Here is a 12,884-nt window from a genome sequence, read left to right on the forward strand (position 1 = left end):
TCAGAGCATTTAAGCGAGGAGCATGCACTCGATCATCTCTAAGACTGGACGTAGGGCTCCGGCCTGAACCGGTATAAATCCTCGTGTCTTTTGGATGCTACCATCGTCTTCCTAGAGCAGCGCGGGAATCGTATAAATTTAATAGTCCAGTTTACAAAACAATGATAGCTCCGCTTCACTCGCTCCTGGTTCTCCGGCGAGCTCTCTGCCGGCTGCGCGCGCTACTATGGCCCCTTGCCTCCGTGCCGGCTGTAGCTCGGCCATGGCCGTGCCACCCCCGGCCTCCTAGCACGCTCGCGCGTCTTCCCCAGCTCCGGCCACGTCTTCCCGCCTCCCGCCTGACCTCAGCGCCGCCCCCCGTCGGCTGGCCACGAGCCGGCCCCGCGGTGGCCCGCGCTGCTCTAGTTGGCCCAGCTCTAGCCGTGGCCCCTGCCCTGCCTCTTGACCGGCCGCGAGTCTGCTCCGGTCATCCCTGTACGTGTGCTCGAAGAAGAAGACGCCGATGTTTTTTTCTCCTAACGCATGTGTCCGAGTGGCAGTGAGGTAGAGAGCCAAGGGCAAATCTGGTTATTCCAACGAAAATACCCTTCCATGGATCTGGAGCTGCTTTTGTAGCCAAACAGTTCCCTACTAGATATACGGTAGATTCAACAGTGGAGCTACCTCACGGTGAATTTCAGATGTGTAGACTCAATTTTTCGGTGGTGGAGCTGTCCAAAAGGCCCTATATAGACTTACAAATCCTCGGCGGGAATGAAGTCAAATCTATTTGAAAGATCATACTAGAAATACCATTCAGGTTTGCAGCCATCTCGAGATCATCCCGTGATTCTACCCAATCACATCTTACAGTCATCCCGAGCTTCACATATATAATATTGTATAGATTCTCACGATTCTTAGCCAGCTACAGATTGTTTAGAATTTCGAACTCGTATATACAAGCTCGATCTCACCGACAGACGTTCGAACTCGTATATACAAGCTCGCACCGACAGACGACGCTTGATTATTTTACTTGGCCCGAGGCACATTAGGTTCCAGATACGTAACGAGGGTGCTGTAAATTGATCCTACCGAAGTCAACGCACTGGTATCCTATATGTACACATCGATCGAACCGGCCGGTGGTGAGCTTAGCAGTGCTAGGTTGCTCGAGATGGGTGGAGCGCACGAGCCACTGCATCCCCACATGCAGATGAAGACATCGTCTTCTTCCAAAGGCGGCAGTCATGGGTATTTCGTGCCCAGACCCGTCTGCGCTTGGCTTGTCTGCGGCTTCGTCGCCTTGGCCCTCCTCCACGTCCTCTGCTGCACTCCCCCCGGCACTCAAGAAGCCGTCTTATCTCCGCTGCTCCAGTACGTCGACGACACATACAACTTCGTCTCATCTGGGTATGTAAGCTGCATTGCATTCACCGCTTAGATCTTCATGCATTTGCTCCGGCCAGTCGCTTCACTGTTTGTATTTTTGTTACTCGTTGCATAATGCAGGCCGCAGAGCTGCAACTACACGGAGGGGAGGTGGGTGTATGCGCCGGGCCACGCGCGGCGGTACAATGCCACGGAGTGCCACGTGAAGGACAGCCACAACTGCATCCGCAATGGGCGGCCGGACACGGGGTACCTGGACTGGCGGTGGCAGCCGGCGGCGGCGGGGTGCCGGTTGCCGGCGTTCAGCGCGCGGGCGTTCCTGTCGGCGGTGCGCGGCAAGCACGTGGCCTTCGTGGGCGACTCCATGTCGCGGAACCAGGCACAGTCCCTGGTGTGCCTCCTGGTGGGCGCCGGCGTCCCGCACCGCGTCGTGTACCGGGACGCGGACCCGCACAAGTTCAACCTGTGGCGGTACGCGTTCCCGACGCACGGCGTGACGGTGTCCTTCTACTCGGCGCCCTTCATCGCCAGGGCCACGGGCAAGGCGCTGAACGGGAACGACAGCCTGCCGCAGAACATGAACCACGTGCACCTCGACGCGCTCGACGACCGCTGGGTGGCCGACGCAGACACCATGGACGTGGTGGTGCTCTCCATCGCGCACTGGCCGCTGAACGGGGCCATCTACTACAACAACAGCGCGCGGATCGGGCACCACAACCACCAGGAGCTCAGTGCGTCGGAGGAAATCGGCTACGCCTGGCCGATGAAGGTGGCCTACCGGATGGCGTTGGACCGGCTGAGCTCCGGCGGCCGGCCACGGACCGTGGTGATCGCCACCTTGTCGCCGGGCCACTTCGAAGGCAACACCCTCACCACGATGTGCCCCAGGAAGGAGCCTTACAAGGAGGGGGAGAAGGAGCCGCACCACCTCGAAATGGAGCTGGTCCGCCTCGTCTACGAGGAGGCCCAGGCCGCGAGGGCGAGGAACGGTGAAGGTGGCGGCGCAAGGGTGGAGGTGCTGGACGTGACGAAGCTGGCGGTCATGCGGCCGGACGGACACCCCGGACTTTATATGCACCGCGACCCGTTCGCGCACGGCGGCCCGCAGCCGTGGATGCCGTCCGACTGCCTCCATTTCTGCCTGCCCGGCCCGGTCGACACCTTCAACGAGATACTGCAGCAGATCCTGAGGAAGAAGCGGTGAAATCATGGCAGATTCAGATCGCGGACACTAGATGTAGATCGATCATGCACCTTTTTTTTTTTTTGTTGATACATCCATCCCGCAGACTACTGTTGCAACTTTTTGTTACGTTTTCCCCTTCAATTACTTGTGCGTTGCGCGAGGTATTAAATAGCGTTGGGAGCGCCCACAATCAAGGATCTGGGATTTGACCGAGATAGTCTAAATTTCGGCGAAATTTGTCTATTTTGGTTAGGTCCGAAAAGAATTTTGTGCTTCTAATCTTAAAAAATCACCGAATTGAGTCCGAAATTGGACCGAAATTTCCCAAAAATCGTCCATTTCGGTTGGGACCCAATTTTTTTCCAAAATGAATCCCAGAACCTTGCCCACAATAGCAACTGCTATAGCGATAGTGGCCAATCTACCGCTAGCACTACAAGGCAACGGACCAAAGATAGCATGTTGAGACTTAGCGGCCGCTATAGCATTTAGCATCTGCTATTGCAAGCTGCTATTTCACCACATAGATTGTTCCAATGGTATCATAAAGAATGATAGAATGATTAATTGTATCATTTTCATTTGATATAAGAACTTTATGATAATTTATCTACACGTCTTATTTATACCTTATTCATTTATACGCTTCTACATGATTTTATGTCTTTAAATGTAATAGTTAACTAAAAATTTCTAACTATTCAAGGAAACATGATATTAGTATTGATATATCATCCAAAAAATTAATTATTTTTAATATTCTGCTATTAGAACTTAGCGTCCAGCTATCCGCGATCCTCTACGCAGACACTAATCCGCTACGAAGTCGTTGTCTGCTATTTATTACATTGCTCAGGTCCAGCGATAATCATAATGCTACGCTTCTTGGGCCTCGATCCTCTCCTAGGCTTGGTCATTGCTTCTAGGTCACCTAGATGGGGGTGCTGACATCCCTCCCCCTTGGGTACCGGCATGTCCCCATGCCGGGGTGTTGGGGAAGCGTTGCTGGACGGCAATAGCATCTTCCAAGGTGGTGAGGGTGGAGTCGAGGCCGGACCACTTGCTGAGAAATCATCTGGGGAACGGTGTTAGCACCACGAGCGTGCATGTTAGCCCACAGGATCATCGGCTCAGGTGAGTGAATCACTCACTTGTCTTGCCGAGCACCCACTAGTGTTGCCAAGCACCCACTAGCTAAGCCGACCACGAACAAGCGTTGTCCATCCCCACACACTATGGCTAGAGGTTGAAAAAGAGGGAGAACAGAGCATACACATAGTACAAGACACCAGCGTTGGACGAAGCCCTGTATAGGAGATGGCAAATCTGAACTCTCTTTACTGAGTTGCCGTAGTAGTCTATTTATACAACTCTATCCATCTAGTCCTAATACAGCACACATGCTGCAATAGTAACTAGATAACACAGCAGGGCTGACTCTGCGTCGGCCTCTACATGTGGCTACAGTGCTGCAGGTGAGCCGTGCGGCGCCTGCACCTGCAGCGGCTATAGTATCACAGCAGGAGGCCTTTTCGGCGCCGCCTTCCCTTGCTGTGTTCACACAAGGAAAGCAGTAGATTATTCTAATAATTCTTCCCCTAATTCTACTGCTATCCCTTGTACCCACTCCATTCCGATCATCTCCTTTGGCTCCGTGAGTCGAAGACGTCCGAGCAGCTTGGTGAGGATGTTCGTGAGTTGCCGACCAGTTTCGACGAACTTGATGACGATCTGCCCTCCATCGAGACAGTCCATGAGGAAGTGGAACTTCACGTCGATGTGTTTACACCGGTCGTGCAAAACCGGATTCTTTGCGAAGGCAATGGTGGGTTGGTTGTCCACCATCAGTGCTGGTGGGTGAGCTTTCACGCCAGTCAGCTCTCCCAGCAACCGACGCAGCCACACAACTTCGCACACCGCTGTGGCCTCCGCTACGTACTCTGCCTCTCACGTAGACAACACCACCACCTTCTGTTTCAGCAAGAACCATGAAATTGGGGCTGACCCGATGAAGACGAGCACTCTAGATGTGCTCCACCGTTTGTCGATGTCCCCCGTCATGTCTGCATCGCTGAACACAATTAGCTGCAGCCTACTCCTGCCGGTCTTTGGGAAGATGATCCCTTGATCCACCGTCCCCTTAACGTAGCGTAGCAGCCGCTTCACCACAGCCCAGTGATCCTCTCTGGGATCCTCCATGAAGCGACTGACATAGCCCATGGCGAACGCAATGTTCGGCCTCATGTGGACTAGATAGCGCAGACCGCCGATGATGCTCCGGTAGAGTGTTGCATCCACCTTCACCGCGGTGCTGGCTTTCGTCAGCTTCAGCCGCTCCTCCATTAGAGTCACGCATGGCTTGCACTTAGCCATGCTGCTCCTCTCCAATAGCTTGGAGGCATATGCGTTCTGACCGAGTGTGAGTTCCTCCTTCCCCTGTCTCACCTCGATGCCGAGGTAGTAGGTGAGTGCGCCGAGATCGCTCATTCGAAAACGAGCCGCCATCTCGCCCTTGAAGCTATCAATGTCCTCCGTGCGCGCGCCAGTGATGATCAAGTCGTCCACATACACACCAACGTTGAGCTCCTCCTTCCCCTGTCGCCGCGTGTAGAGCGTGTGCTCGGTTGCGCACCGCTAAAACCCAAGCTCACCCAATGTGGCATCAAGCTTGGCGTTCCATGCTCGTGGGGCTTGCCGCAGCCATAGAGCGCTTTGCGTAGTCGGAGCATCCTGTGCTCCTCTCCCTTGATGGCGAAACCTAGAGGTTGCCTGACGAAGACCATCTCCGCTAGCTTGCCATTGAGGAAGGCTGATTTAACGTCCAAGTGACGGATGCGCCAGTCCTTTGCTGCTGCCAAGGCTAGTAGCAACGGATAGACTCCATGCGCGCTACCGGCATAAAGACCTCCTTGAAGTCTATGCCCTCGCGCTGTACAAAGCCTCGGGCGACGAGGTGCGCCTTGTGCTTGACAATGGCTCCGAGCTCGTCCCGTTTGACCTTGTACACCCACTTCAGGCTGATCGGACGACATCCTGGAGGTGGATCGATGAGCTACCAAGTCTTGTTTTCCTCGATCGCCTTCATCTCCTCCATCATCGCCCGTCACCAGTTTCCATCGCGCTCGGCTAGCGCGAATGTGGGTGGTTCCTCTGCACTGACGAGCAGTAGCTCTGCGTCATTGAGCAGCCGACCAGCCAGGCTTGAGGGCCCTGTGCCGCTAACGATGTCGTCTAGCCTATGGAACCGTACCTCCTCACAATTGTGGTAGGCGACCACGAACTCAGTGATGTCACTTGGAGATGAGGCGAACTCGATCAGCGTTGATGGAGTTCCCTGTTCCACCAGAGTACTCGGCACAGTACCTGAAGTGCTCGGTACCCCAGGTGAGGTGCTCAGCACTGGTTTTGGACTTCTCATCATAACTCCTGCAGTGCTCAGCACGACTGTAGGAGTGCTAAGCCTCAGTCTTGAAGTGGTCGGCACCACTACAAGACGTCTTGGCTCCACCACGGGAGTGCTCGGCATCCATCCTAGTGTGGTCGCCACCACTGCAGAACCTCCCAGCACCACTCCTAGCATGCTCGGCATCCCTCTAGGAGTGCTCGGCACTCCTCCCGGAGTGCTCGGCTCTACCGCTGGAGTGCTCGGCACTCCTCCCGAAGTGCTCGGCACCTCTTCCCCAGCGTCTCCACCACCATGGATGACCAAGTGCTCAACAACAAAGGTGCTGGTGAAGCCGCCAGCTTCCCACGGCTTGGACTGCTCTAGTCCCAAGCCACCTTCTCGTCGAACACAACGTCGTACGAGACAAGTACCTTGTCTCCGCTTGGGTCGTAGAGCCAGTACGCCTTGGTACCCTCCGCATAGCCTAGGAACACCATCGGTGTGCTCCTATCCTCCAGCTTGGTGAGGTTCGGCTTTGTCTTCCTGATGTGGCCGATGCAGCCGAATATCTGGAGGAAGGACATGCTCGGCTTACGTCCATACCAAGCTTCGAATGGCGTCTTGCCCGTTAGGGCCTTGGTCGAAGCGCGGTTGAAGATGAACACTGCCATGGTCACTGCCTCACCCCAAAACCTTGCTAGCATGCCTTTGGCCTTCATCATGGATCGGGCCATGCCGACCACCGTCTGGTTCCGCCTCTCCACCACGTCATTCTATTGTGGTGAGTACGGCGTGGTGTGGTGTCTCACCACACCCTGATCTACGCAGTACGCAGCGAACTCCACTAAAGTGAATTCGTTGCCATGATCAGTCCTCAGCACGCAGAGCTTCTTGCTGCTCTCGGCCTCCGCGCGCATCTTGAACTTCTTGATCACCGCCGTCGCTTCGTCCTTGCTCGTTAGGAGTTGCAGCCACATGTAGCGACTGCAATCATCCACTAGCAGGAGGAAGTACCACCGACCACCATTTGTAGTAGGCGTGATCGACCCACAGAGGTCGCTGTAGACAAGCTCGAGAGCGTCCTTCGCGCAATACTTGGCCGCCTTTGGGAATGGTAACCTCCTCTGCTTCCCGACCAGGCAGCTGTCAAGGGGTGTGCAATCGTTGGTCCGAGACATGAGAAAAGCTGCATTGGTCAGAGAAAATTGTGAATTCCCCTTGGAGAAGGTATGACCGCCACTACTCGATCCCCACGATAATCGCCAAAGACTCCTTTTCGTATGTTGAGAGGCCATGGGTGCCAGGACTTAGGGACTTGCTGACAAAAGCGATCAGATGCCCATCCTGAAGCAAAACAACGCCAACCCTAGTATCGCTGGCATCAGCATGTATTTGGAAAGGTTCAGTAAAGTCCGAGAGGGCCAGTACTCGAGCGGACATCAACGCATTTTGTACAGCACTGAAGTCAGACTGATGATGTGGAGTCCAAACAAACAACGCTCCCTTCTTGAGAAGATCGGTGAGAGGGCAAGCGAGGACTGTGAAGTTCCTTACGAACATGTGGAAGTAGCCCACGAGTCCAAGGAAACTATGGAGCTACTTCAGATCTTGCAAGGTGGCCAATTCTGGATGGATTCAATCTTTGTTGGATCTGTAGACACACCATGGGCGCTGACCACGTGACCCAGATATGAGATGGACTGCTATGCAAAATGGGACTTGCTCAACTTTACTTGCCATTGATTGGTGGACAGAAGGTTGAATACCTATTGCAGGTGTTGAAGGTGGGACTCCTACAGGTCTGGGCTATACACCAAAATGTCATAAAAAATACTAAAACACACTTTCGTAGAAGAGGTTTCAGAGTTGAATTCATGGCTCCCTAGAATGTATTTGGTTCTCCTGTTAGCCCAAAGTCCATAAGTGTAAACTCAAAGTGCCCCCAGTGAGTTTGAAGGCGGTTTTGTGTTCTTTGCTCAGAGCTGGACGGATTTGGTTGAAGCCGGTGCGAAGATCCAAGGAAGAGAACTAGCGGGCAGAAGCAAGTTCATGCAATAGCTCGTCAATAACTAGTATGGGGAACTTGCTCTTGATAGTAAGCGCATTGAGCATACGATAATCGACGTAGAATCTCCATGTGCCATCCTTCTTGTGGACAAGCAGAACAGGGGAGGAGAACGCATTGCGGCAAGGTTGAATGAAGCCACTTCTTAGCATATCTGTTACTTGTCCCCAATTTCTGACTTCAGAGTAGGCGCATACCGATACTGACGCACTGCAACTAGCGAAGCATCGGGGATTAGCGAAATGGTATGATCATAGTCACGCCAGGGCAGCAGCTCAGTGGGCTCGGCGAACAAATTAGCGAACTCATCCAACAACTGGCGGACCTCAGGGATGATGACTTTGTAAACGTAGATGGAACGAGATACCTCTTAGGGTACTCGGCTGCGTGTTAATATAGGTGGGAACAGCCCCATGGTGGCTTGTACAAGAGGTTAGGAGTACAACAAGATAGAGTCAACCTAGATCAACAAACTATCTTGTACAACTATCTAGGAACTATATATTGAACCTAGACACACGCCTATTAGCCGAGCTAACCATATCATCTAACACCCTCCCTCAATCTCAACCGGCCACTAGGTTGAGATTGCGCCTGAACTGTGCCAACTTGGACGCCACAATTGGTTTGGTGAAGCCATCCGCCAATTGATCACCTGAATGAATAAACCGTATGTCCAATAGTTTATGAGCAACTCTTTCTCGAACAAAATGAAAGTCAATCTCAATGTGTTTTGTCCGAGAATGGAACACCGGATTAGAAGCCACGTAAGTTGCATCAATGTTGTCACACCATAACCATGCTGTTGCTGGGGGTTGTATACGAAGTTCTAATAACAGTTTTTGAACCCACACCATTTCCATTGTTGCATTAGCCAGGGCCTTGTACTCAGCCTCAGTACTTGAGCGTGAGACTGTCGCCTGCTTCCTGCCACACCAAGAGATTAAGTTTGAACCAAGAAACACTGCAAATCCTCCAGTGGACCGGCGATCATCCACCTAACCTGCCCAGTCAGCATCTGAGAAGGCACTCACTAACATGGATGAGGATCTTCTGATATTAAGTCCCAACTTCAATGCCCCAAGTATGTACCGTAGAATTCTTTTGACTGCACTATGTTGTACCATGGTGGGAGCATGAAAGAATTGGCATACCTTATTGATAGCAAAAGAAATATCAGGTCAGGTCAAAGTAAGATATTGCATAGCTCCCACAATACTTCAATACCGAGTGGAGTCGTCAGGGCCAAGCCTATCACCCTCCCTAGCACTGAGCTTTTCAACACTGGACAGTGGTATAGCAATCGACTTACAATGACTCATCCCGGCCCTCTTGATGATATCTTCGGCATATTTCTCCTGAGACAATATCAGCCCATCAGATGATCGTTTCACTTCAATCCCGAGAAAGAAGTGAAGATCACACAGATCTTTCAGTGCAAATTCCTTCTCCAAGTCCATGAGCAGTGCATTGGTGGCCTCCTGGGAAGAGCTGGCAACAATAATATCATCTACATATACCAAAACATACAAAGTATGCTTGCCTTTGTTGTAGTAGAACAATGAAGTGTCAGCTTTGGAGGGTATAAAGTCGAGTGCCTCAAGTTTCCCACACAGTCATGCATACCAAGCACAAGGTGCCTGCTTAAGGCCATAGAGTGCCTTACCTAATTTGCACACAAAATTTGGTCAGGATGCATCTTCATATCCAGGTGATTGCCTCATGTAGACCTCCTCTTCCAACACACCGTGAAGAAAGGCATTCTGGACGTCAAGTTGCCTCAAAGACCAGCCCCTACACAGCAATGGAGAGAATAAGGTGAATGGTAGCCGCCTTGACAAGTAGACTAAACGTGTCCTCGCAGTCAATTCCATATCGCTGTTTGTAGCCTTTAGCGACCAGTCGATCCTTGTACCAATCAATTGAGCCATCAGCTTTCCTCATAATTTTCTACACCCATTTACAACCTATAATATTCTTCCCTTTCGGAGCAGGAACAAGGTGCCAAGTCTTGTTTTGTAACAATGCCCGATGCTCACTATTCATGGCGGCAGTCCACCTTTCATCACAAAGTGCCTCCTTAATAGACAGTGGCTTTCGAGCAGATGAGCACTGCATACCACATCGACTAGTGCCGTCAGTGTACACTTTAGGTTTTTGAATTCCACGCTGCAACCGAGTTACCGAACGGGTGAGTGCTGGAGACATAGTAGCCATAGGAGATGGCGCGGATCCACCTGGTGTAGAAGATCCGAGTGGTAGATCCGCCTGTACCGGTGCAGCGCCCACAGCACCCTGTCACCCCGCTGTGGGATTAATTTGTGCCGGTAAGCCCGCTCTATGCATTGAGGACGACGTCGGACCGGGCATAGAAGATCTAGAGGACGTAGCCTCCGGTGATGGTGAATCAGTCCCCTATCCTGAAGCGGATTCCTACGCCAAAAAATGTCAGGCGCCAGGTGGATCAGCCTCTTGCTCCATGCCCATCGTAGTTCCTCCAGCTGGACACATGAAATAACACCCGTTTTGCACCGAATTTTCACCAGATTCAATCTCTGTTGTTCCTGCATCCAAGCGATGACTTCTAGAATGGGAAACACGGTTAGTAGGCAAGGAATTAGTAACACACTGATCCTGCAATTTTGCGTCCCCAAAGGTAGCATTAGGGTTGAGGAGTATAACTAGAAGAAGAGCAAGTTTAGCACAGAGGCGCGCGCCAGCGTTTGGATGGAGTAGAGAAAAAGGAAATACACGCTCATCGAAGACAACATCATGTGAAATGTATAGACACGCCCTTCTGATGGATCAAGGCATTTGAATCCTTTGTGAAGATTGCTATAGCCTAAGAACACACACCTTTTGGATCGGAATTCAAGCTTCCTAGTGTTATAGGGACGCAGATTCGGCCAGCAAGCACAACCAAAAGTATGTAGAAAGGAGTAATCCGGTTGCTTGCCAAAGAGCACTCATATGGTGTGTCATTTTTAACAACCGGAGATGGAAGACGATTAATAAGGAACACAGCCGTAATGAACGCTTCATCCCAAAACTTAAGCGGCATTGAGGCGTGTGGGCAAGAAGGGAAAGACCTATCTCCACTATATGACGATGTTTGCGCTCTGCTGAGCCATTTTGTTGATGGGCGTGCGGGCAAGAAACATGATGCGCAATGCCAATGCGTTGGAAGAAAGAGTCAGAGACTGATACTCTCCCCCCAATCTGTTTGGATGGTGCGGATTTTATGATAGAATTGGCGTTCAACAAGTTGTTGAAAATCACGAAAGCACTGAAAAACTTCAGATTTATGGCGCAAAAGATAGACCTATGTAAATTTACTATAATCATTGATAAAACTCACATAATAATTGTTTTGTCCAACAGAAGTTGGAGCAGGACCCCAAACATAAAAAAAACTAAGATCCATAGCACTAGTCGACACACTAGGGGATCTAGGATAGGGCAACTGATGGCTCTTGCCTTGTTGACATGCATCACAAATCATGTCTTTATTGGAATCTTTAACAAATGGAAAAATGGAAGCCTATGGCGATTAAGGACCTGCTGGACTACGTGAGTGGAAGCATGGCCTAATCTGGAGTGCCACGGGGACACAGACGGCTTGGTGACGACGCCAAGCACATGTTTATTCTGGACTAACTTGACCGAGTTCAGGGGATAGAGCCCTCCTTCACATCTACCCTGTAGCAGAGTCCTCTTCGTCCCCTGTTCCTTAATAAAAATGATTGGGATGAAATTCTAGGAAAGCATTGTTATCACGTGCAACTTGGTTAATAGAAATCAAGCTTTTGATGGCCTTTGGAACATGGAGGATATTTTCAAGATGAATCTTGCTATCATGGGTACGCAAAAATGTAGAACCAATGTGACTAATTTCCATACCTGTTCCACTGGCCATGTGCACATGATCATGTCCGCCATACTTGTCACTGACGATCAGCTTCTCAAGTTCACCGGTGACATGATCTGTGGCACTGGAATCAACGTACCAGTTGGTGTCCACCCCATACGACATCGTGGCAGATGACACGCTCTTCTACAGCGGATAGGTGAAAGAGGCATCAAACCTCTTGAAGCACTTGAGGACGGTGTAGCCTTCTTTACCGCAGAGTTGGCACACGACGCCAGGAGCGCCGCCACCACTGCCACCACCGCGACCGCCCTTCATGCCACGCCCGAAGCCGACATCCACCGCCACGGCCGCGAGCGTTGCCACCATTGTTGCCGCCTCCTCCTCGGCCACCATTGGCTGCCATGTTGGCGTATGAGTGGGAGCTTCCTCCATGAAGCTCCATCCTTTGCTCAAAGGAGACGAGCTGGGTGTAAAGATCCTAGATGGAGATCGGTTCAACCCGGGCAGCCACAGCAGAGACCACCGGGTTGAAGTCAAGATCCAGACCCATCAGGATGTAGGAGACAAGCTCCTCATCTTCAAGCTTGGAGCATGCAGACGCCATTATTTTGCCAGGGACTTCATCTTCGCAAAGTACTCCGAGATGGTGGACGTCCCCTTGGACACCGTGGCAAGTGCCATCCGTGTACTGATGACGCGGGTGCGGTATTGGGAGGCAAACATGCCTTCGATCACCGCCCAAGCCTATGTTGCGGTCTTGGCAGTGGAGACCTGTCCAAGGATTTCTCGCGATAGATTGGAGAGAAGGTAGTTCAGGACCTGTTGGTCTTTCGCCACCTAGCCGTCATACTTCGGGTTCAGAGTCGGTGCTGCGCCCTTGGCGTCGCCGTCGCCCTTGACCGGTGGAAGGAATTCCACCGGCATCTTCGGCGAAGGCTTGATGAACTTCGCCAGTTGAGCCCCCTTGATCGCCGAGACCACCTGCGCCTTCCACATCTGA

At 51.8% G+C, this 12,884-nt stretch overlaps 2 protein-coding genes and 1 non-coding gene across 3 annotated transcripts; 1 reads left to right on the forward strand and 2 right to left on the reverse strand.

Annotated features, from left to right (window-relative positions):
- Positions 1-1,159: 1,159 nt before the first annotated feature.
- Positions 1,160-2,581, forward strand: LOC136519966 (xyloglucan O-acetyltransferase 1-like). The gene is made up of 2 exons (XM_066513365.1): positions 1,160-1,395; positions 1,495-2,581. The coding sequence occupies exons 1-2, from the start codon at positions 1,160-1,162 to the stop codon at positions 2,579-2,581; spliced, it is 1,323 nt and encodes a 440-aa protein (XP_066369462.1).
- Positions 2,582-4,510: 1,929 nt separating this feature from the next.
- LOC136523798 (uncharacterized mitochondrial protein AtMg00810-like) lies at positions 4,511-5,068 on the reverse strand. Its single transcript, XM_066517358.1, has one exon. It carries the CDS (start codon positions 5,066-5,068, stop codon positions 4,511-4,513), a length of 558 nt encoding a protein of 185 aa, XP_066373455.1.
- Positions 5,069-12,331: 7,263 nt separating this feature from the next.
- Positions 12,332-12,470, reverse strand: LOC136525013 (small nucleolar RNA Z247). The gene has a single exon (XR_010776348.1). It is a non-coding gene; the product is annotated as a small nucleolar RNA Z247 (small nucleolar RNA).
- Positions 12,471-12,884: the final 414 nt, after the last annotated feature.

This window comes from Miscanthus floridulus, chromosome 18, assembly GCF_019320115.1.
Source record: "Miscanthus floridulus cultivar M001 chromosome 18, ASM1932011v1, whole genome shotgun sequence".
NCBI lineage: Eukaryota > Viridiplantae > Streptophyta > Magnoliopsida > Poales > Poaceae > Miscanthus > Miscanthus floridulus.